The sequence below is a fragment of the Papio anubis genome, chromosome 1 (genome assembly GCF_008728515.1).
Source record: "Papio anubis isolate 15944 chromosome 1, Panubis1.0, whole genome shotgun sequence".
NCBI lineage: Eukaryota > Metazoa > Chordata > Mammalia > Primates > Cercopithecidae > Papio > Papio anubis.
In genome coordinates this window covers 106,545,555-106,562,853 of record NC_044976.1, presented here as the reverse complement: position 1 = coordinate 106,562,853, position 17,299 = coordinate 106,545,555, and the positions used below count along the sequence as shown (strand labels likewise).

Here is a 17,299-nt window from a genome sequence, read left to right as displayed (position 1 = left end):
GGCAGAGAGAAATTAAGTAACTCCCACAAGATTATACCTGTGGTAAATAGTGGGACTGGAAATCAGACACATGCAGTCTGATTCCAACCCTCTTGTCTGCCAGCTCCGATCCAGACCTTTGCATGGCTGATATGGCTGATAGATTGTCTGTGGCTGATAGATTGTCATTTCTGACCTCAAAGTCTGATCATTTTATATCTGTTCAAACATCTTTGCAACCTTTCGGTATCAGTTCCAAAGTTCTTAGTGGGAATTTCAAAGCCTTTAATAATCTGGCCCCACTTTATTCACTATCTGTGTAATAACCACATACGACAATCAGCTGCATCTCCATAGCACATGGTGGTCCTCCCGTTGTCTTGGTTGTGCCAGCAACACTGGATTTCGCTTTCTCTTGTTGCTTGTTGAGGTCATTTCCAAGGCCCAGGTCCTTGTGCTTTCCCCAAGCTTCCCAGAGCTTCTTCCATACTCCCCTTACATCCTGGGATTTAACTGTTCTCTCTTCAGCGCTTGTCTGGTAAGAAGGAGACAGCAGCAGTGTGGGGTGGTGGAAAGTATACCAGCTTTGGAGTCAGACCATTGGATCTCAGCCCCAACATTTTCTACTTAGGATTTTTAGGACAAATTTCTCCATCTTTCTAAGCCTCCAATTGCTCACTTATAAAATTGATATAATATTTATTTTGCAGGATTGGTATGGAAGGTAATTAACCCAGTCTTTAGAACATAGTAATTAATAAATAACTATTATTACCATCATTTTTATAGTTAGGACACGCACTGTTAGGTGCTATACAAAGAGGATCATAAAAGGGATATTGTCTTGGGCTCCTTGGAATAAATGTTATCCTTTTACCGTATTCTAGAATATCATTCTGAATCATAATTGTTTGTTGTAATAATAATGAAACATGCTTGAATATTAAATTACTCTCTTCTTTTATTATTTTTTAGCCATGTTAGAAGGCTCCCCACAGCTGAACATGGTTGGCCTCTTTCGACGAATCATTTCCAAAGAAGGAATTCCAGGACTTTACAGAGGCATCACCCCAAACTTCATGAAGGTGCTCCCTGCTGTAGGCATCAGTTATGTGGTTTATGAAAATATGAAGCAAACTTTAGGAGTAACCCAGAAATGATGTTGCATTTTTTTGCTTTAGCGTGATAATTGAAACTTTTCAACAATCCTTGGAGTGACTTTTTCTCCTCGAATTGAAACAAGTCTATGGCAAAAGAAGCTGCATTTTTTTCACAAAAGGGAAGACGACAACAATGGTGACTTCAAACTTTTGGGCTCAATTATATGTACACAGAAATGTTAAAAATCATAGTTTTAATGTGTTTTGAAAAGGCCACACAATTTTACTTTGTCTTTTCTTAATAATCCTGCAAATCTCTGCCCTGAATCCGAAATCTGAAAATGTACTTGCTTGAACAAAATTTGTTTTGTGTGGTAGAGTTATAAATCATTAATCTTTATTTCGGGTGGTTCATGTTTATGCCAGTTCCTTTATACTTAAATGTCTTGTTTTATATATTTTGAATGTCTTTATGGATTTCTTTAAATTTCCTTGTAGAAGAACCACTAATAGAAAATCATTACATTTAAAATATACCTTACAGCAAAAGCATCCAAAGAAGTGTAGGGTTTATGTCCTTATTTTTCTCTCAGCTGAATAGGAGTGAACACAGTGGTAGAATTTCTAAAGAGAAGTGATGAAATTATATTTATTTCAGTGGGCACTTTTCCATTTTATATGTACCGTTATTTGGTTCCTGGAGTTATACACTAATTTTCAGTGTATTACTGTTCAATTATCAACACAAGACAACTTATTTGAAAGATTCTGTTTATTCTGTCATTGCTTTGAAAAGCAGCAAGAAATGAAATCCTTTGACTTATATCAGCTTCTGAAGAGCATCTTTGTTTTCCTTTGTCCTTTGTTTCCTACATTTTGAATCAGATTCCATTTTAGTCAGGAAGACTTCTTGGGACCGTTCTTAGTAACCTGAAATTTCTTTTTTAATTGCATGAAGTGGGTTGATCGTGAGCAAATGATGTGCTTATTTCTCCCTCATTGTTGAATATCTTTGAACTTGCTGTTCTCAATTTGGGCAGCACAAAGGTGAGAGATACATATTAATAGTAGTATGTATTACTCTTATACATTAGATACCTATTTTTAAATGAAAGGCCCAATTTGTAAACATATGCGTTCATATTTTCTCTTGCCCCAAGTTTTAGGAACATGTTATGATATAGGAGACTTAATTTATAATAATGAGAGCATTTTTTTTAAATTTTACTAATACCATTTTTGTAGTCAACTCTCTTTTCTTATTTGTGTGATTGGAACATAGAAAAATATTTACTAGTTGAAGTTATTATCAGTTTTTAATTTAGTTCTTAAACTCATTTGACTTCTAATAATTTATGTTATAAATTGCCAGCATTTTAATGAAAATCTAATGATGTAATAGGCATTTTCTTTATTTGAACCTACCTCTTTTATTTTCTGAACCAAAGAGAAAGATGGACTGGTGTTTGTGAAACATTTTTTAAAATGTAATTTCATTTATATTAGTTATGTTTGATAAATATCTTAGTATTTTTGTAATATGATAAGCCTGGGATTCTATTTTAAGGGTTATTTGTACTTTTGAGTAATATATAAAGTGACAATATTAAGGTACATGATCAGCTCTTTCTAATTTTACTCATAAAAATTATGGAAATGAATAATTTTGCTAACTTTTGAAATTTCAAACTTCTGGAAAATATGAAAATATTCATTGTTCATTATGAATTTAAATTGTTCCCGATTTAACATTTGTAAGGTATGAATGTGATTTGTCTGTACATCTTGTATCTTTTCCAAAAAATAATTCTGTATCTTTTGGATAAAAGCCGAGAGTCGAAGATAGTATATTTCTGGCAGTACTGAATATTTACTTACAGTTTCTATCAAAAATATATATTTGTTTCTAAAATTACTTGTTTTCCAGTTTTTATTATTTCAGAGAAAATTCTTAAGTCTCAGTTTCCTAATTTAAAAAAAATTGTAAATAAAGCAAAAAGTGTGTCCTACAGCTTAGCTGGCTTAGATGTTTGGCACCGGTTTGAATCATGCTTTTTACATCTGGCTCCATGTAGTCTTTCCAAACATTTTGGCCCTTCCCGAGCAGCCTTTGTAGATATTGTCTGTATGATGCATTTTGACACAAGATGATATTTTTTGTGATATCAAAATTCCACATTTACCAACTAGAGTTACAGCCCTGGGGTTCCCAGTACCAAGGGGGACCCAGAGCTACAGGATTGGCCTGGCTCATCTTGCCGTGGAGTATCAGTTTGTCTTGAAATTGTGGGGAAAAAATTCTAAGTTGAATTCACTGGTAAGTAATTTTTTAAAATTTTATAATGCAGATTACAAATGCAAAATTTGACTTAAAAATTAAAACATAAGACTGCAGAGAAATTCTGCATTTCAACTCCAGTACTACCCAGACTTCAGAAATAACTTATCAGTTATTTCTGTAAGCTTCTCGCTTACCTGAATACCTGACAGGTAAGATGGCTGTAGCCGACACAGTTCCCTGCCCACATACCTGTCCCTATCCACAGCTGCACAGGGCGCAATTGCCAGCATCTGCTCCTCTGTTCTCAGGGAACCTTTGTTAGAAAAATGCTGCCATATTTGTGTCTTGCCTATTAGTCTTGTCTCCTAGTCAAGAGAATAAATTTATGCAAGCAGAGATTGTACTTTACAGTGTTTTGACTTTGAGCTTGACATTAGGTTGCATTTGTAAAAGTGTGGCATGGCTTCCTCATCGCCCAATAGGAATTTTACCAGCCCTTTTGTTCTTGTGGAATGTCCTTTTTTGAGAAGAGCACCAAAAGAGTAACAATATTATGGAGGGAGCAACCCTCCTTTGCCATATCCTCTCACTGGGAGACACGTGGAGTAGTCTGAAGTCATTTAGGCCACTCTCTGGGAGAGCACATCCTATGATGTTCTCCCAGCCCAGCCCCTTCCACTGTGCTCAAGTTCAAGCTGACCAGCTCTCTGATCACAGTGTAAATGAAGATGATTGTCAGTGGGCCCCAGAGCCCTATACCCAGACACTCAGCCACAGCCACTAACCCCAGGCCACTTCAGCATTTATTTACCAGCATTCACTCACTCATTTGTTCTTGCAGTGAGCATTTATTAGGCACCTGTTATGGCTTGGCTTTATCCCCATCCAAATCTCATTTTGCATTGTAACTCCCACAATTCCCACATATCGTGGGAGGAACTGGTGGGAGGTGAATGAATTATGGGGGTGGGTCTTCCCTGCACTGTTCTCATGATAGTGATTGAGTCTCATGAGATCTGGTGGTTTTAAAAACAAGAGTTTCCCTGCACAAACTCTCTCTTTTCCTGCTGCCATCCATGTAAGATGTGACTTGCTCCTCCTTGCCTTCCACCATGATTATGAGGCTTCCCCAGCTACAATTACACCTTTTTTTGTAAATTGCTCAGTCTTGGGTATGTCTTTATCAGCAATGTGAAAATGGACTAATACACTAAATTGGTAACCGTAGAATGGGGCGTTGCTGAAAAGATACCTGAAACTGTGGAAGTAACTTTGGAACTGGGTAACAGGCAGAGATTGGAACAGATTGGAGGGCTCAGAAGAAGGCAAGAAAATGTGGGAAAGTTTTGAACTTCCTAGACACTTGTTGAATGGCTCTGCCCAAAATACTGATAGCAATATGAACAATCAAATCCAGGCTGAGGTGATTTAGAATGGAGATGAGGAACTTCTTGGGAACTGGAGCAAAGGTGACTCTTGTTATGTTTTAGCAAACAGACTGGGGGCATTTTTCCCCTGCCCTAGAGATTTGTGGAACTTTGAACTTGAGAGAGAATTTAGGGTATCTGGCAAAGAAATTTCTAAGCAGCAAAGCCTTCAAGAGGTGACTTGGGTACTGTTAAAGGCATTCAGTTTTATAAGGGAAGCAGAGCATAAAAGTTTGGAAAATCTATAGTCTGACTATGAGACAGAAAAGAAAAACCCATTTTCTGGGGAGAAATTCAAACTGGCTGTAGAAATTTGCATAGGTAGCAAGGAGCAGTTAATGTTAATCCCCAAGACCATGGAGAAAATGTCTCCAGGCCATGTCAGAGACTTTCATGGTAGCCCCTCCCATCACAGCCCGGGAGGCCCAGGAGCAAAAAGTGGTTTTGTGAGCCAGGTCCAGGGTCCCTGTGCTGTATGCAGCCTAGGGACTTGGTGCCCTGTGTCCTAGCTATGGCTGAAAAGAGTCAATGTACAGCTTGGGCTGTGGCTTCAGAGGGTGGAATCCCAAACCTTGGCAGCTTCCATGTGGTGTCGAGCCTGTGGGTGCAAAGATGTCAAGCACTGAGGTTTGAGAACCTTCACTTAGATTTCAGAAGATGTATGGAAACACCTGGATGCCCAGGCAAGAGTTTGCTGGAGGGGCTGGACCCTCATGGAGAACCTCTGCTAGGGTGGTGTAGAAGGGAAATGTGGGATTGGAGCCGCTGCACAAAGTCCCTACTAGGGCACTGCCCAGTGGAGCTGTGAGAAGAGGGCCACCATCCTCCAGACCCCAGAATGGTAGATCCACAGACAACTTGCACTGTGTACCTGCAAAAGCTGTAGACACTCAACACCGGCCCCTGAAAGCAACCGGGAGAAAGGCTGTACCCTGCAAAGCCACAGGGGCAAAGCTACCCAAGATCAAGGGAACCCACCTCTTGGATCAGTGTAACCTGGATGTGAGACCTGGAGTCAAAGGAGATCATTTTGGAGCTTTAAAATTTGACTACCCTGCTGGATTTCAGACTTGCATGGGCTCTGTACCTCCTTGTTTTTGGCCAATTTCTCCCATTTGGAATGACTGTATTTACCCAATACCTGTACCCCCATTGTATCTAGGAAGTAACTGCTTGATTTTGATTTTACAGGCTCATAGGTGGAAGGGACTTGCTTTGTCTCATATGAGACTTTGGACTGTGGACTTTTGGGTTAATGATGAAATGAGTTAAGACTTTGGGGTACTGTTGGAGGCATGATTGGTTTTGAAATGTGAGGACTGAGATTTGGAGTGCCAGGGTGGAATGACATGGTTTGGCTGTGTCCCCACCAAAATCTCAACTTGAATTTTATCTCCCAGAATCCCCACATGTTGTGGGAGGTACTCAGGGGGAGGTAATTGAATCATGGGAGCTGGTCTTTCCTATGCTATTCTTGTGACAGTGAATAAGTCTCATGAGATCTGATGGGTTTATCAAGGGTTTCCACTTTTGATTCTTCCTCATTTTCTCTTGCCACTGCCATGTAAGAAGTGCCTTTCACCTCCCACCATGATTTTGAGGCCTCCTCTGCTATGTGGAACTGTATGTCCAATGAAACCTCTTTTTCTTCCCCGTCTCAGGTATGTCTATGGGCGCAAAAATGGACTAATACGGCACCCAATGTGGACTGAGGTCACAACATGGAACAAAAGACTCAGTACTTCTTGTCTAGTGGGGAGAGACAGATGATAAACTATTAATAAGTAAAATATGTAGTGTGTCAGGTGGTGCTAAGTGCAGAAGGGAGAGCTGGGGCTGTGACCAGGACTGCAGTTTGAGAGAGAGAGATAGAGAAGGCCTTATTGAGGAGGTGCTGTTTGAAGGTGGTGCAGGAATGTGCTATACTGAGTCTGGGAAGAGCATCCAAGCAGCAGAGGGAAGCAGGTGCAGTAGCCGCAGGAGGGAGGAACCTGCAGGAGGCCCGTGTGGCTGCAGGGGAGGAAGCCCAGGGAGGCAGCAATCCAGGAAGCAGAGGGGACTCTGAGGGAGCCACATCATCATGCATTTCTCTATTTCTTGCTTTCTAGTGCTGCGATAGCAGCAGTTTCTTGAGGGTGCTCCCTAAATAAGATTCAAATGTCTCTCCTCAGGGGGTGGAGGACACTTGGGGTGGTATCATTGGAAATGATGGAAAATGCCTCAGTTTCTGGGAAGATTCATGTCCATCACAGGCAGAATAGCTTACTGCTACCTGGACACGTGGCCCATTCCCTAAGTAGCATGTCTATTGGCTTCTGTGTGCCTCTCCTCCTCCAGGGAGAATTGTAATTTTTAAAAAGAGAATTAACTTAGAAACCTGAAAATCTTTCTAGATATTTTCCAAGAATTACAGAGGATTTTAATCTTAGCAAACTAACAAGGCTACCACTATCCTCACTTCCTTCTCCGATCACCCTGTACCTGCGCAGGGTTGGTTTGTTTATTTGTTTTTAATTTACACAAGTTTGACAATGTTGGAAACAATCCTTTTATTGGATTTTTTGTTTTGTGTTCATTGATGCTGTCCTGTTTTAAATTAACTTCCACAAAGTCAAGATAACCACAGCAAACAAGTGATTTGTATTTTGTTACCCCGGAAAGACAGGCTGGTTTGTCCAGGGATTTTAAAGCTTTCTAGAGTACCCTTCGAACCTAAGCTTATCACAGACTCCCTGTTTTCCCTAGTCAGCGTGAGTTTACGCTCATCTCATTACACTGGTTCCACCGCACAATCTCAGCCACGGGCTCAGGAGGAAGTGGCCTGAATCCCAGCACCTGTAATCAGTGCCTTCTGTAGCTATGCGTCACCCAGCCAGTCTTTGCCATACTGCTGGGGGTCCCCACATTAATCTTAGTGCAGCAAATGGGATGGTAAAAATGTGGTATTTCTTTATTTTATTTAAATCAACTGAAGTCCAGCTCCTTAACCACTCAGTGTTGTGCCAATGATCTAGGATGTTGGCCCCTTTGGACAATGGCCATGGTCTACACCACTCACGGCTGAGGCACCCTTTGTTCTAGCCTGCATGGTCCCTTGTTTCCAGCAGTTGTGCCATGCTTGGGATGGCAGCAGTTGGGAAGACATGGAGCATCTGTGTCTGGGGTCTGGCCTTTTCATTCTGAAACGGTGACGAGCAGAATGTGGATCTCCCTTAGCCTTGGGACCCACTAACCTTTGTCTTCTTCCAAACCTCTGACCCACCTCTTTTTCTCTCTGCTCTTAAAATTATCCCTCTCCTTTTCCCTCTGAGGCCCCTGTCATCCTCTCTCTGCTTCAGTGTTTGCAAAAGACAGAAGAGCCTTTGATCAAAAGTGACTTCTGATTTCTACTTTAAAAAATCACAAAGGGGAGGAAATGCTAAAGGCCTGACTCCTGCCCTGAAATGAGACAAAAGGGAAAATATAGGGAAATAAATACAAATTAGTATTTTACGCTGTTGTCCTGCTATAGGCTGTCAAATTGCCTCCTGTGTCCTGGTACTCTGTCTCAGGAGTAAGCCTTGTGCCTTACAGCAGTACGCTCTGCACATAAAAGGAGATGATTGTTTTGTTTGTTTTAACATAAACAGATTATTATACCTATTGAATCTCCAAGTTCCCACACTATATTGATAAGTGGCAATGCAGTTTCACAACCAGACAGTCAATAAATGGTGTCCAGGTTGAAGGGTCAACTATGTAATTAAAATTCAACACTTTTCAATGGCCTGGGGAGGAGATGGGAAGTATGGGAGAGGGTACAATTAGTTGGAATGCTGAAAAGAATGATAAGGTGAGACTCCCTCTCTGCAGGGAGTCTAGAGCTGTTTCTAAATCTCTTTTGTTTTTGGATGTGTTCATGAATATGAGTGCAAGCTCTCAGAAGACGAGGCTGATAAAGTTGCAAGTGTAGAATTAGAGGTGAAACTGATGAGTCGGGTGCTTGAGTTTCTAAGTAGAAGAATCTGGTGGAATTCTTCTACCAGAAGATGAGGAACATGGTTTAAAGCCCATCCTTTAGTGATCTTTGTTTTTGTCCTGATTTTATTCCCTTCCTGCTTTACTCTTTGTAAAGATGTTCCCCCTTAAGATATATGGGGAAATGTTCTATAAGGTAATAAAGCTATATTAAGGTGAACAAAAAGCAAATGAATGAAGACTTTTGCTGGAGTTTGGAAAGTTAGCTATTTTATATGTATGTTTTTTTTGACTAGCAGAAATGTATGACTATTATTTTAGGGAATTCCAACCAGAGATTGTGGGAGACTTTCTTTACTTTGCCAAGACTTAATAATTCACTTACTCTTTTTATAAGTGGCCTTATAAAAAGACCACTTACTCATTGGTCAAATGGGTTGTTCAACAATATTCTTTCTATTTTATTCACATAGCATTAACTAATAATCTTTCTATTTTATTCATGGTACCATTAACATCATCAACACTTTATTGAGTGTAATTGGATTTATTATAATTGATCACAATAAACTGCACATGTTTAAATTATATAATTTCACAAGTTTTGACATATGTATATACTCATGAACACAAGATGGTGAACATACCAGTTTCTGAGTACATTAGGAAACCACCGATTGCTTTTTTTTTGGGGGGCGGAAGGGGGATGGAATCCCCCCTGGGAAATAGGAATCTCGCCCTATTTCCCAGGCTGGAGTGCAGTGGTGCGATATTGCACTCGCTTGGCTCACTGCAACCTCGGCCTCCCGGGTTCAAGTGATTCTTCTGTCTCAGCCTCCTGAGTAGCTGGGACTACAGGAGCATGCCACCATGCCCGGCTAATTTTTGTATTTTTAGTAGAGACAGGGTTTCACCATATTGGCCAGGCTGGTCTCGAACTCCTGACCTCGTGATCCGCCTGCCTCAGCCTCCCAAAGTGCTGGGATTACAGGTGTGAGCCACGGTGCCCTGCCTGATTGCTTTCTTTCTATCACTGTAGATTCATTTGTATTTTGTAGAATTTTATGTAAATGTCTAGTTTTTCACTCTGCAAAGTTAATCAGAGTTATCTGTGTTGTTGCATGTCTCGATAATTCATTCTTTGTTTTGCAGAGTAGAATTCTCTTGTAGGAATATTCCACAGTATGAGGCAAGGCCCTACAGAGAAACTCTATATAGAAAGGGTCTCCATGGGACCGGGTGCGGTGGCTCACGCCTGTAATCCCAGCACTTTGGGAGGCCGAGGTGGGCAGATCACAAGGTCAGGAGATGGAGACCATCCTGGCCAACGTGGTGAAACCCATTTCTACTAAAAATACAAAAATTAGCTGGAAATGGTGGCACACACCTGTAATCCCAGCTACTGGGAGGCTGAGGCATGACAGTCACTTGAACCCAGAAGGTGGAGGTTGCAGTAAGCTGAGATTGCGCCACTGCACTCCAGCTTGGGTGACACAGTGAGACTCCATTTCAAAAATTAAAAATAAAATAAAATAAAAAAAGAAAGGGTTTCCATGGAACACTTGATCCCTCATTGGCAGAAGAGGTCAAGGAAAAACACCAATGTGAAACAAGGGCAAAAGGTGAAAGAAAATTAAAAGGCAGTTAATAACTTCAGGAAAAATTAAAAGGCTCTAATATAAAAGAAATGTGGCAGGGCATGGTGGCTCACGCCTATATAATCCCAGCACTTTGAGAAGCTGAAGTGGGCAGATTGCTTGAGGCTAGAAGTTTGAGACCAGCCTGGGCAACATGGTGAAACCCCATCTGTACAAAAAATAAAAAATTAGCTGGGCATGGTGGCCTGTGCTTGTAGTCCCAGCTATTGAGCAGAGGGCAGCTAAGGTGGGAGGATTGCTTGAGCCTGGGAGGTCAGGCTGCAGTGAGCTGTGATTGTGCTGCTGCACTCCAGCCTGGGCAACAGACTGAGACCCTGTCAAAAAAAAAAAAAAAAAAAAAGAAAGAAAGAAAGAAAGAAAAAACAAAAAAGAAATATAATTATAGTGAATACTAGCTCGGCAGTGAAAAATACTGCAAAGTCACATCATCAATGTGCTTTCAAAATAAAACGGTAAGCCTAAATATAGCTATAGAAGAATGTAAACGAGGAAGCAACAAATGTAATCACAAGCTGAGCAGTAGGAGAGAGGACGTGGGGCAAAAAGGGAAGGGTAAGGAAGGTGGGGGTGTGCAAGCCTCTTGCTTACCTGGGTACCTGACAGGTGAGATGGCTGTAGCAGACACTGGCAGTTCCCTGCCAACACACCTGTCCCTGACCACGGCTGCACAAGGCAGCTCTGTGTGCAATTGCCAGCATCTGCATTGGGGTTCCTCTTGATGCTGGAGCTCAGTTGCTGCCCATGTGACAGGAGCAGCTCTAAACTAGTGGTTGTGAGCTCTGTTTCGCACTGGCTCCCATTTCTACGCTGGGTCTGGCACAGGTGCCTATGGTGGCAGCTGGTTTGATGATGTGCCCTTTACTGGTGGCCTTCCCCTCATCTTACTTTCGCATCCTGTCCTCGAATCGTCCATTTCAGGGTCTGCCTCTGAAAGAACCCAAACTAAGGCAGTCAGTCCACCACAGACAGACATGGAAATAGCAGCAGAGCATTTTATTTAGAGATTATGGAGGAAAACACCAAAAGAAGCAACTAACAGAACTACAGGAAGGGGCGGAAGAAGAGATCATGCTTTTAAATATATGCACGGCATGTACTACTTTAATATAATTAAAAACAATCACTTAAAACATAAAGCAAACTGGAACAGTATAACAGTGAAATCAAAAGCAGAGAGCACGAATATATCTGAGCGACCTGGCCTGAGGCCTACCCCCCCGTCCCCCTTAATGTTGTTACCTGAGTATGTCAATCATTGTCAAAAGACAAGCATAAACTGAAATCGATTATTGTATGGATCTCAACAGATGGAAAATATCCTCTGTACAGCAATTTAAAAAGTATAACGTTGATCACTGTGTTAGGGATTAAGTATACTTCCCACTCTGTGTTTTTGTAATTGTATAGGAAAAATCATGCAGAATACATTGATAATCACTGTAGAAATGAGATGAGATTTATTAACTAAAACACTTAACACTTCACCTGGCACTATATGAAGAAGCACTTTGTATAGGGCACTATGTGTAGTTTATATATATAAAGAAACATTTTGTGTATTGGGTTTGAATGTTACTTGTTGTTGAATATTCTCCTGCTAGTCCACCCTGTCCCCATGGAAGTCCACCCTGTCCCCATGATGCCCCCGGAATCAGAAACGCTCTATGCTCAAGCAGTCCTGGGAAACCACTATTGCAAGTAAATCTCAGTGCCCTCTACTTTCCACTAGATGGCAGACTTCCCCCAGCTCTGTGGACAGCAGGTACCCAGGAGAGGAGTGCAGAACTTCAGATCTTTACTTTCTCCCTTTCCCTTGACCTGGAAAATCACTGGTCTGCCTCTGAGGCCAGATTTAGATTTCCTGCACAAGCCATCATTACCTTGTTTAGAGAAGTGAAATTAGGGTCGACCTGTCCTGTCATTCCAGGACAGAAGGTGACAAAGAAGGTCCTTTATGCATAGCACTGAGGAGAAGGGCTTGTTCTTATTTTTTAAGACATTTTCCAAAAATAGAAAAATTCTGTTTTACAAGTCAACTAAGAAACGATTGTAAAACAAGTATCGCTGTTCATATACAGAGTCGTAGGTAAATGTTCAGATACCAAAATTGTGACCATAGGACATATTTTTGGATATTTGTTTTCATAGTGTGATGAATATTTTTGTTTGCTTAAAGTAATTTCAGAAGTGTAATCATAATTCAAGCTTGAAATACAAGAATGGTAAAATAAGAGCAAAAATAAGTAATAAAACGCACCACAAAATTTCTGACTCCATTCCCTTTTAGGGATGTCTTCTTTTACTAGTTATTTTTATTGATTTGTGTGACACCCTGGCTGACATGTTTTAAAATAAATAAACTTTGGGTTTCAGATAAAAAAACTTTTGCATGGCTGTCTCTCTGGAACAATACACATCAGAGGAAGAAATTAATAGGAAAATCAGGCAACCCTCTCTGTGTTTTTGAATTAATCAGGAATTTCCTTCAATTCTAGTAAACAGGTGGAAATAGAAATTTTGAGCTGAGAAAAGTAGGAATCAGGACGTGGAAGGGAAAAGCTGGGTTCTGCTGCGGTGATGTGGGCGACCCTCCATGATGCGCCAGCTGTCTGTTCTCCCAGCTCTCTCCTGGCGGCAGGAACTGAGAAGAGGCGCCCCTCGCTGCCGGCCCATGGGTACCTCTCCTCTCCCCTGTCCTTTCACCCCACACTCTGTGAGTTGCTTTTAGATATCATTCTTTACTTACCAATTGTCTCTTTCTCCCCTGCTTAACTTACCATGAAAAAACTGTGACATGATTACCCCCCATAAATGCCTCTGGAGGAAAAGTGCTAGAAAATTTAAAAAGAAAATTAAGGTGATAAAACTGGCCTCATTAATCTGTTAAACTCCTTCAACACTGCCAAAAACAGAGAAGAGCTTTTCAGCTCAGTTTCCCCAAAATTCACAGAAAAAATTACTGTACTTGAAAACACAGAAGGCCAGGCACAGTGGCTCATGCCTATAACCCTAGCACTTTAGAAGGCCATGGCGAGAGAGCTGCTTGAACCTAGGAGTTTGAGACCAGCCTGGGGAACATAGTGAGAACTCATCTCTACAAAAAATGAACAAAAATTAACCAGGTGTGGTGGTGCATGCCTATAATCCCAGCTACTTGGGAGGCAGAGGCAGGAGGATCACTTGAGCCCAGGAGGTAGAGGTTACAGTGAGCCAAGAGTACATCACTGCACTGCAGCCTGGGCAACAGAGTGAGACCCCATCCACTCCCCCCATAAAGAAAAGAAAAACACAGAGAATGTAAAATGGAGCTGAGATAGTGAAATTCTGCCCAATATTTTAGGCAGTGCTGGGATTTTCTCACTAAATGATCAATATTTAAAACTAAAATATTTTATTAAAATTAGAAATAAAAAATTATAAAAGTGAAGATTATAAGGCTCATTCAAAGAGACGAGGGTGTACTTATATACTCTCTGAGTTTTAATTGCAAGATGTTTTGTGACTTATGATGGGGTCATGTGACATCCCGATAAACCCATTGTAAGTCGAAAATTCCATAAGCCAAAAATGCATTTAATACCCCAATAAACCAATCATAAAGCTGAAAAATCATAAATCAAACCATGACTAAGTTGGAGACTGTCTGTATTGTTTACTTTAATATTTTGGAATATTGTTTTGAGTGTGTGATACCAAAATCTACTTGACATTTAAACACTGATTAATGCTAATGATTTTCACCCGGTCTTTTTTAAGCCCTAGCACAGCTGCTTGAAAACTTGGCTGCACATTAGAACCACCTGGGGTGGGAGCTGGGGTTAGCTTTTAAAACTCTCAGGTCATATCCCAGACCAATTAAAGCAGAGTCTCTGGGGTGGGACACAGGTAACAGTATTTTTAAAAGTCCCCCAGGTGATTCCAACTGCTGCCAAGGTTGAGAACCACTGCAATCTGACTTAATTCTGACCACTGCCTACACATGATCTTATTAATGGTTGGGATTAAAGTACTATAAATAAAAGGACAGTGTTTCCCAGTGCCCTCCCAGGTGGAGGAGGCCAGGAGGGAGAGATCATGGGATTTGCTGACCAATTAGATAGAGGTTTAAGAGAAGCTGTTAGGCCGAGGCAGATAGATCACTTGAGGTCAGGAGTTCGAGGCCAGCCTGGCCAACATGGTGACACCCCCATCTCTACTTAAAATACAAAAATCGGCCAGGCATGGTGGTGGGTGTCTATATCCCAGCTACTCTGGAGGCTGAGGCAGGAGAATTGCTTGAACCTGGGAGGCAGGTGTTGCAGTGAGACGAGATAGTGCCACTGCACTCCAGCCTGGGCAACAGAGCATGATGCTGTCTTAAAAAACAAAACAAAACAAAACAAAAGCTGTTGAGTCAAGGATGACTGTAAGTGTTTGACCCAAGAAAGGCAGAATGATGAAGTTGCTTTTGAGATGGGAAAGTAGCATGAATAACAAGGTGGGCAGAGTGGGAAATGGAGAATTGGGTTTGGACACATGGAAGTTAAGATGCTCATGAAATATCCAGGTTGAAAGTTCAAGTAGGAAGTTCTGGAATCCAGGGAGGGGTTCAGGCTAGTAGACATACACATTTGACAGTCATCAGCATTTAGATGGTGTTGAAAGCCTTGCAGTCAGATGATTCTCTAAGGAGTGAGGATACATAATGAGGGGATGAAGGCTGGCCCCTCTAGGAAATGGCCAGAGAGATGAGAAGGGAACTGTGGAGGTGCTGAGAAGCAGAAGCCAGAAAAGTGGGAGGAAAACGTGGGGAATAGGATGTGCTGGGGTCACACCAGGTAAGATGAGGACCCGGAACCGAGCCTGCCTCGCACTCCTTCCCTCAGGGGAAGGAGAGGAAGCAAAGAAGGGGGTGGCAGGAAGGAGAGTCCTGCTCTACCACACTGTTTTTCTCCAGCAGCACTGATACTATCCCAGGTGTGAGCACAAAGCTGGGCGCCTGATTGGCCCAGAGTAGAACTGGGTAAGTGCTGAGAGCGGAGGGGAGGGAGACTGAGACTGCTGGGGAGGGACTCTGGTTAGGACCATTGACTCTAAGTTAAGGGAAAGGAGGAGGTAGAGGCATAGAGAAGTGTGGGGGTCAAGGGACAGGGGTCCCAAGGAATTTGAACAAAGGGCTGGGAATGATTGTCAAATAAATTGGAAGGGAAGCCTCCGCCAGACAGATTTTGAATCATAAAGCTGACAGGAAACAGTTTAGGGCGATAACAATTTCTAGTGACCCAGCTACTTTAAAGTCTTTAAGGGATGAGGGGTGAGCAGCACGTAAGAATGTGGCAACAAGGGGTGGGTAAGCGATCAGACACAGGACACGGGACTGTTGACGGAGCAGGGTTTTCACAGGAAGGTCTGTGGTGGTGGGTGGGGGACACTGTGAGGGAGAGGAGGGGACAGTGAGGGGAACACATAGCCTGCCTGCCACTCTGCCGAGGGCGAGGGGCGACCTCCTTGGAGGCCTTGGTTCAGTAGGAAGGGAGGCTGGGAGGAGGCACCTCGCGAGGGCTGGGCAGAGCTTTATGATGCAGAGATGTGAGGGCTGAGGAAGGAGGGCCTAGTGAAGACAGGTGCCACGCCCTAGCAGCTTTCGGGAGACTGAGGCGGGAGGGCCGCTCGAGCCCAGGAGTTAGAATCCACCGTTAGTAACACAATGAGACCCCGTTCTCTAAAACCCCAAAAAAGCCAGGTGTAAGACGGTGCCGGTGCCCCACCAGTCCCCTCTCTTTCCTGAGGCTCCTGCTCCAGGCGGTTCTCCTAGGGGCAGGCCCAGCCTCTGGCTGCACTGGGCGAGCGCAAGGCAGATATGGAGGCCCCATGCCGGCGGGATGCCAAGGTCAGCTGGTCACTAAGTCCCAATGGAGTCATCACCCGTGTTACTAAGAAAGTATGGGGCCGGCACAAACCCCAAGCCGGCACAAACCCCAAGCGGGAGCGAGGAGAATCTGGAAAGCCGAGCCGAGTGGGAGAGGTAGCTGGAAGGGCCGGCTGCGCGGGACTGGGAGTATCCAGGAGGTGGGGCATCTACCTGCATTTTTGTGCGGTGATTTTTTCAATTCAGTCCCGGTGAAGTCCGGGGTGGATGGGCGTGGCACATCTAAAAGGGCAGGAATAGGATGGGTGGAAGGCACAGTTTCCAAAGAGGGCTATGCAATACTTACTACAACAGTGACACGATTGTAAAGAAAAGGAGGAAACTAAACATTATAAAATATAGAGGCTGTGCCTTTTAAATCAAGAATAGCCAATTAGCCTATTGTGTTATGTAATATCTCATTCATTAGTCATTGAATTACCTCTGGCTGCGTGTACTGTTTCCCTGACGTTAATTTTTATTCCATTATGAAGGAATAAATCAAATCCAGTGAAAGGAAATCTGACCTCTTTGCTGTCTCCGGGAGGAAGGCCTTGAACCAAGTCTTTTTTGTGGTTTAATATTTTCGGTTTCAACTTAATAAAGAGGAGCCTGAGGGATAAGAAAAGAGGTCAGGTTTTGTCTTTTCCACTTGAAGTACATAAACAGAATAGAAAGAAGTAATGACGTGTTGTCAATTGTAAGGAACATGAAATCAGCCCAGAAAATATGAAATGTTGATGGGGATACACAAGCACCAAGTGTTTATGGTACGACTGAGAACAGAGCAATTAATTCACAAAGTTCTTGTGGATGCCTGCTAACCATCTAGCAGAGCCTTTTCTAGGTGGGAGGCTTGTACAAAGGTAAACAATATGCTGTTTTGTTCTTAGAGCTCACAATCTGCTGGAAAGGCTGACATGAGAAAATAACTCAATACAAGTGCTAAGTGCTGTAGCAAAAGCTTGTTCAATGATTTATGAGAACAATGGGCAGGGCATTTGACAAGT

At 42.4% G+C, this 17,299-nt stretch overlaps 1 protein-coding gene across 2 annotated transcripts in view; it reads left to right on the top strand.

Annotated features, from left to right (window-relative positions):
- SLC25A24 (solute carrier family 25 member 24) overlaps positions 1-2,994 on the top strand; it is a 56,034-nt gene extending 53,040 nt beyond the window's left edge. For both annotated transcript variants that reach the window (XM_003892296.5, XM_003892297.5), the window contains exon 10: positions 955-2,994. In XM_003892296.5, coding sequence (XP_003892345.1) covers positions 955-1,139 — 185 coding nt within the window. In that variant the 3' untranslated portion in view covers positions 1,140-2,994. The remainder of the gene's footprint in view (positions 1-954) is intronic.
- Positions 2,995-17,299: the final 14,305 nt, after the last annotated feature.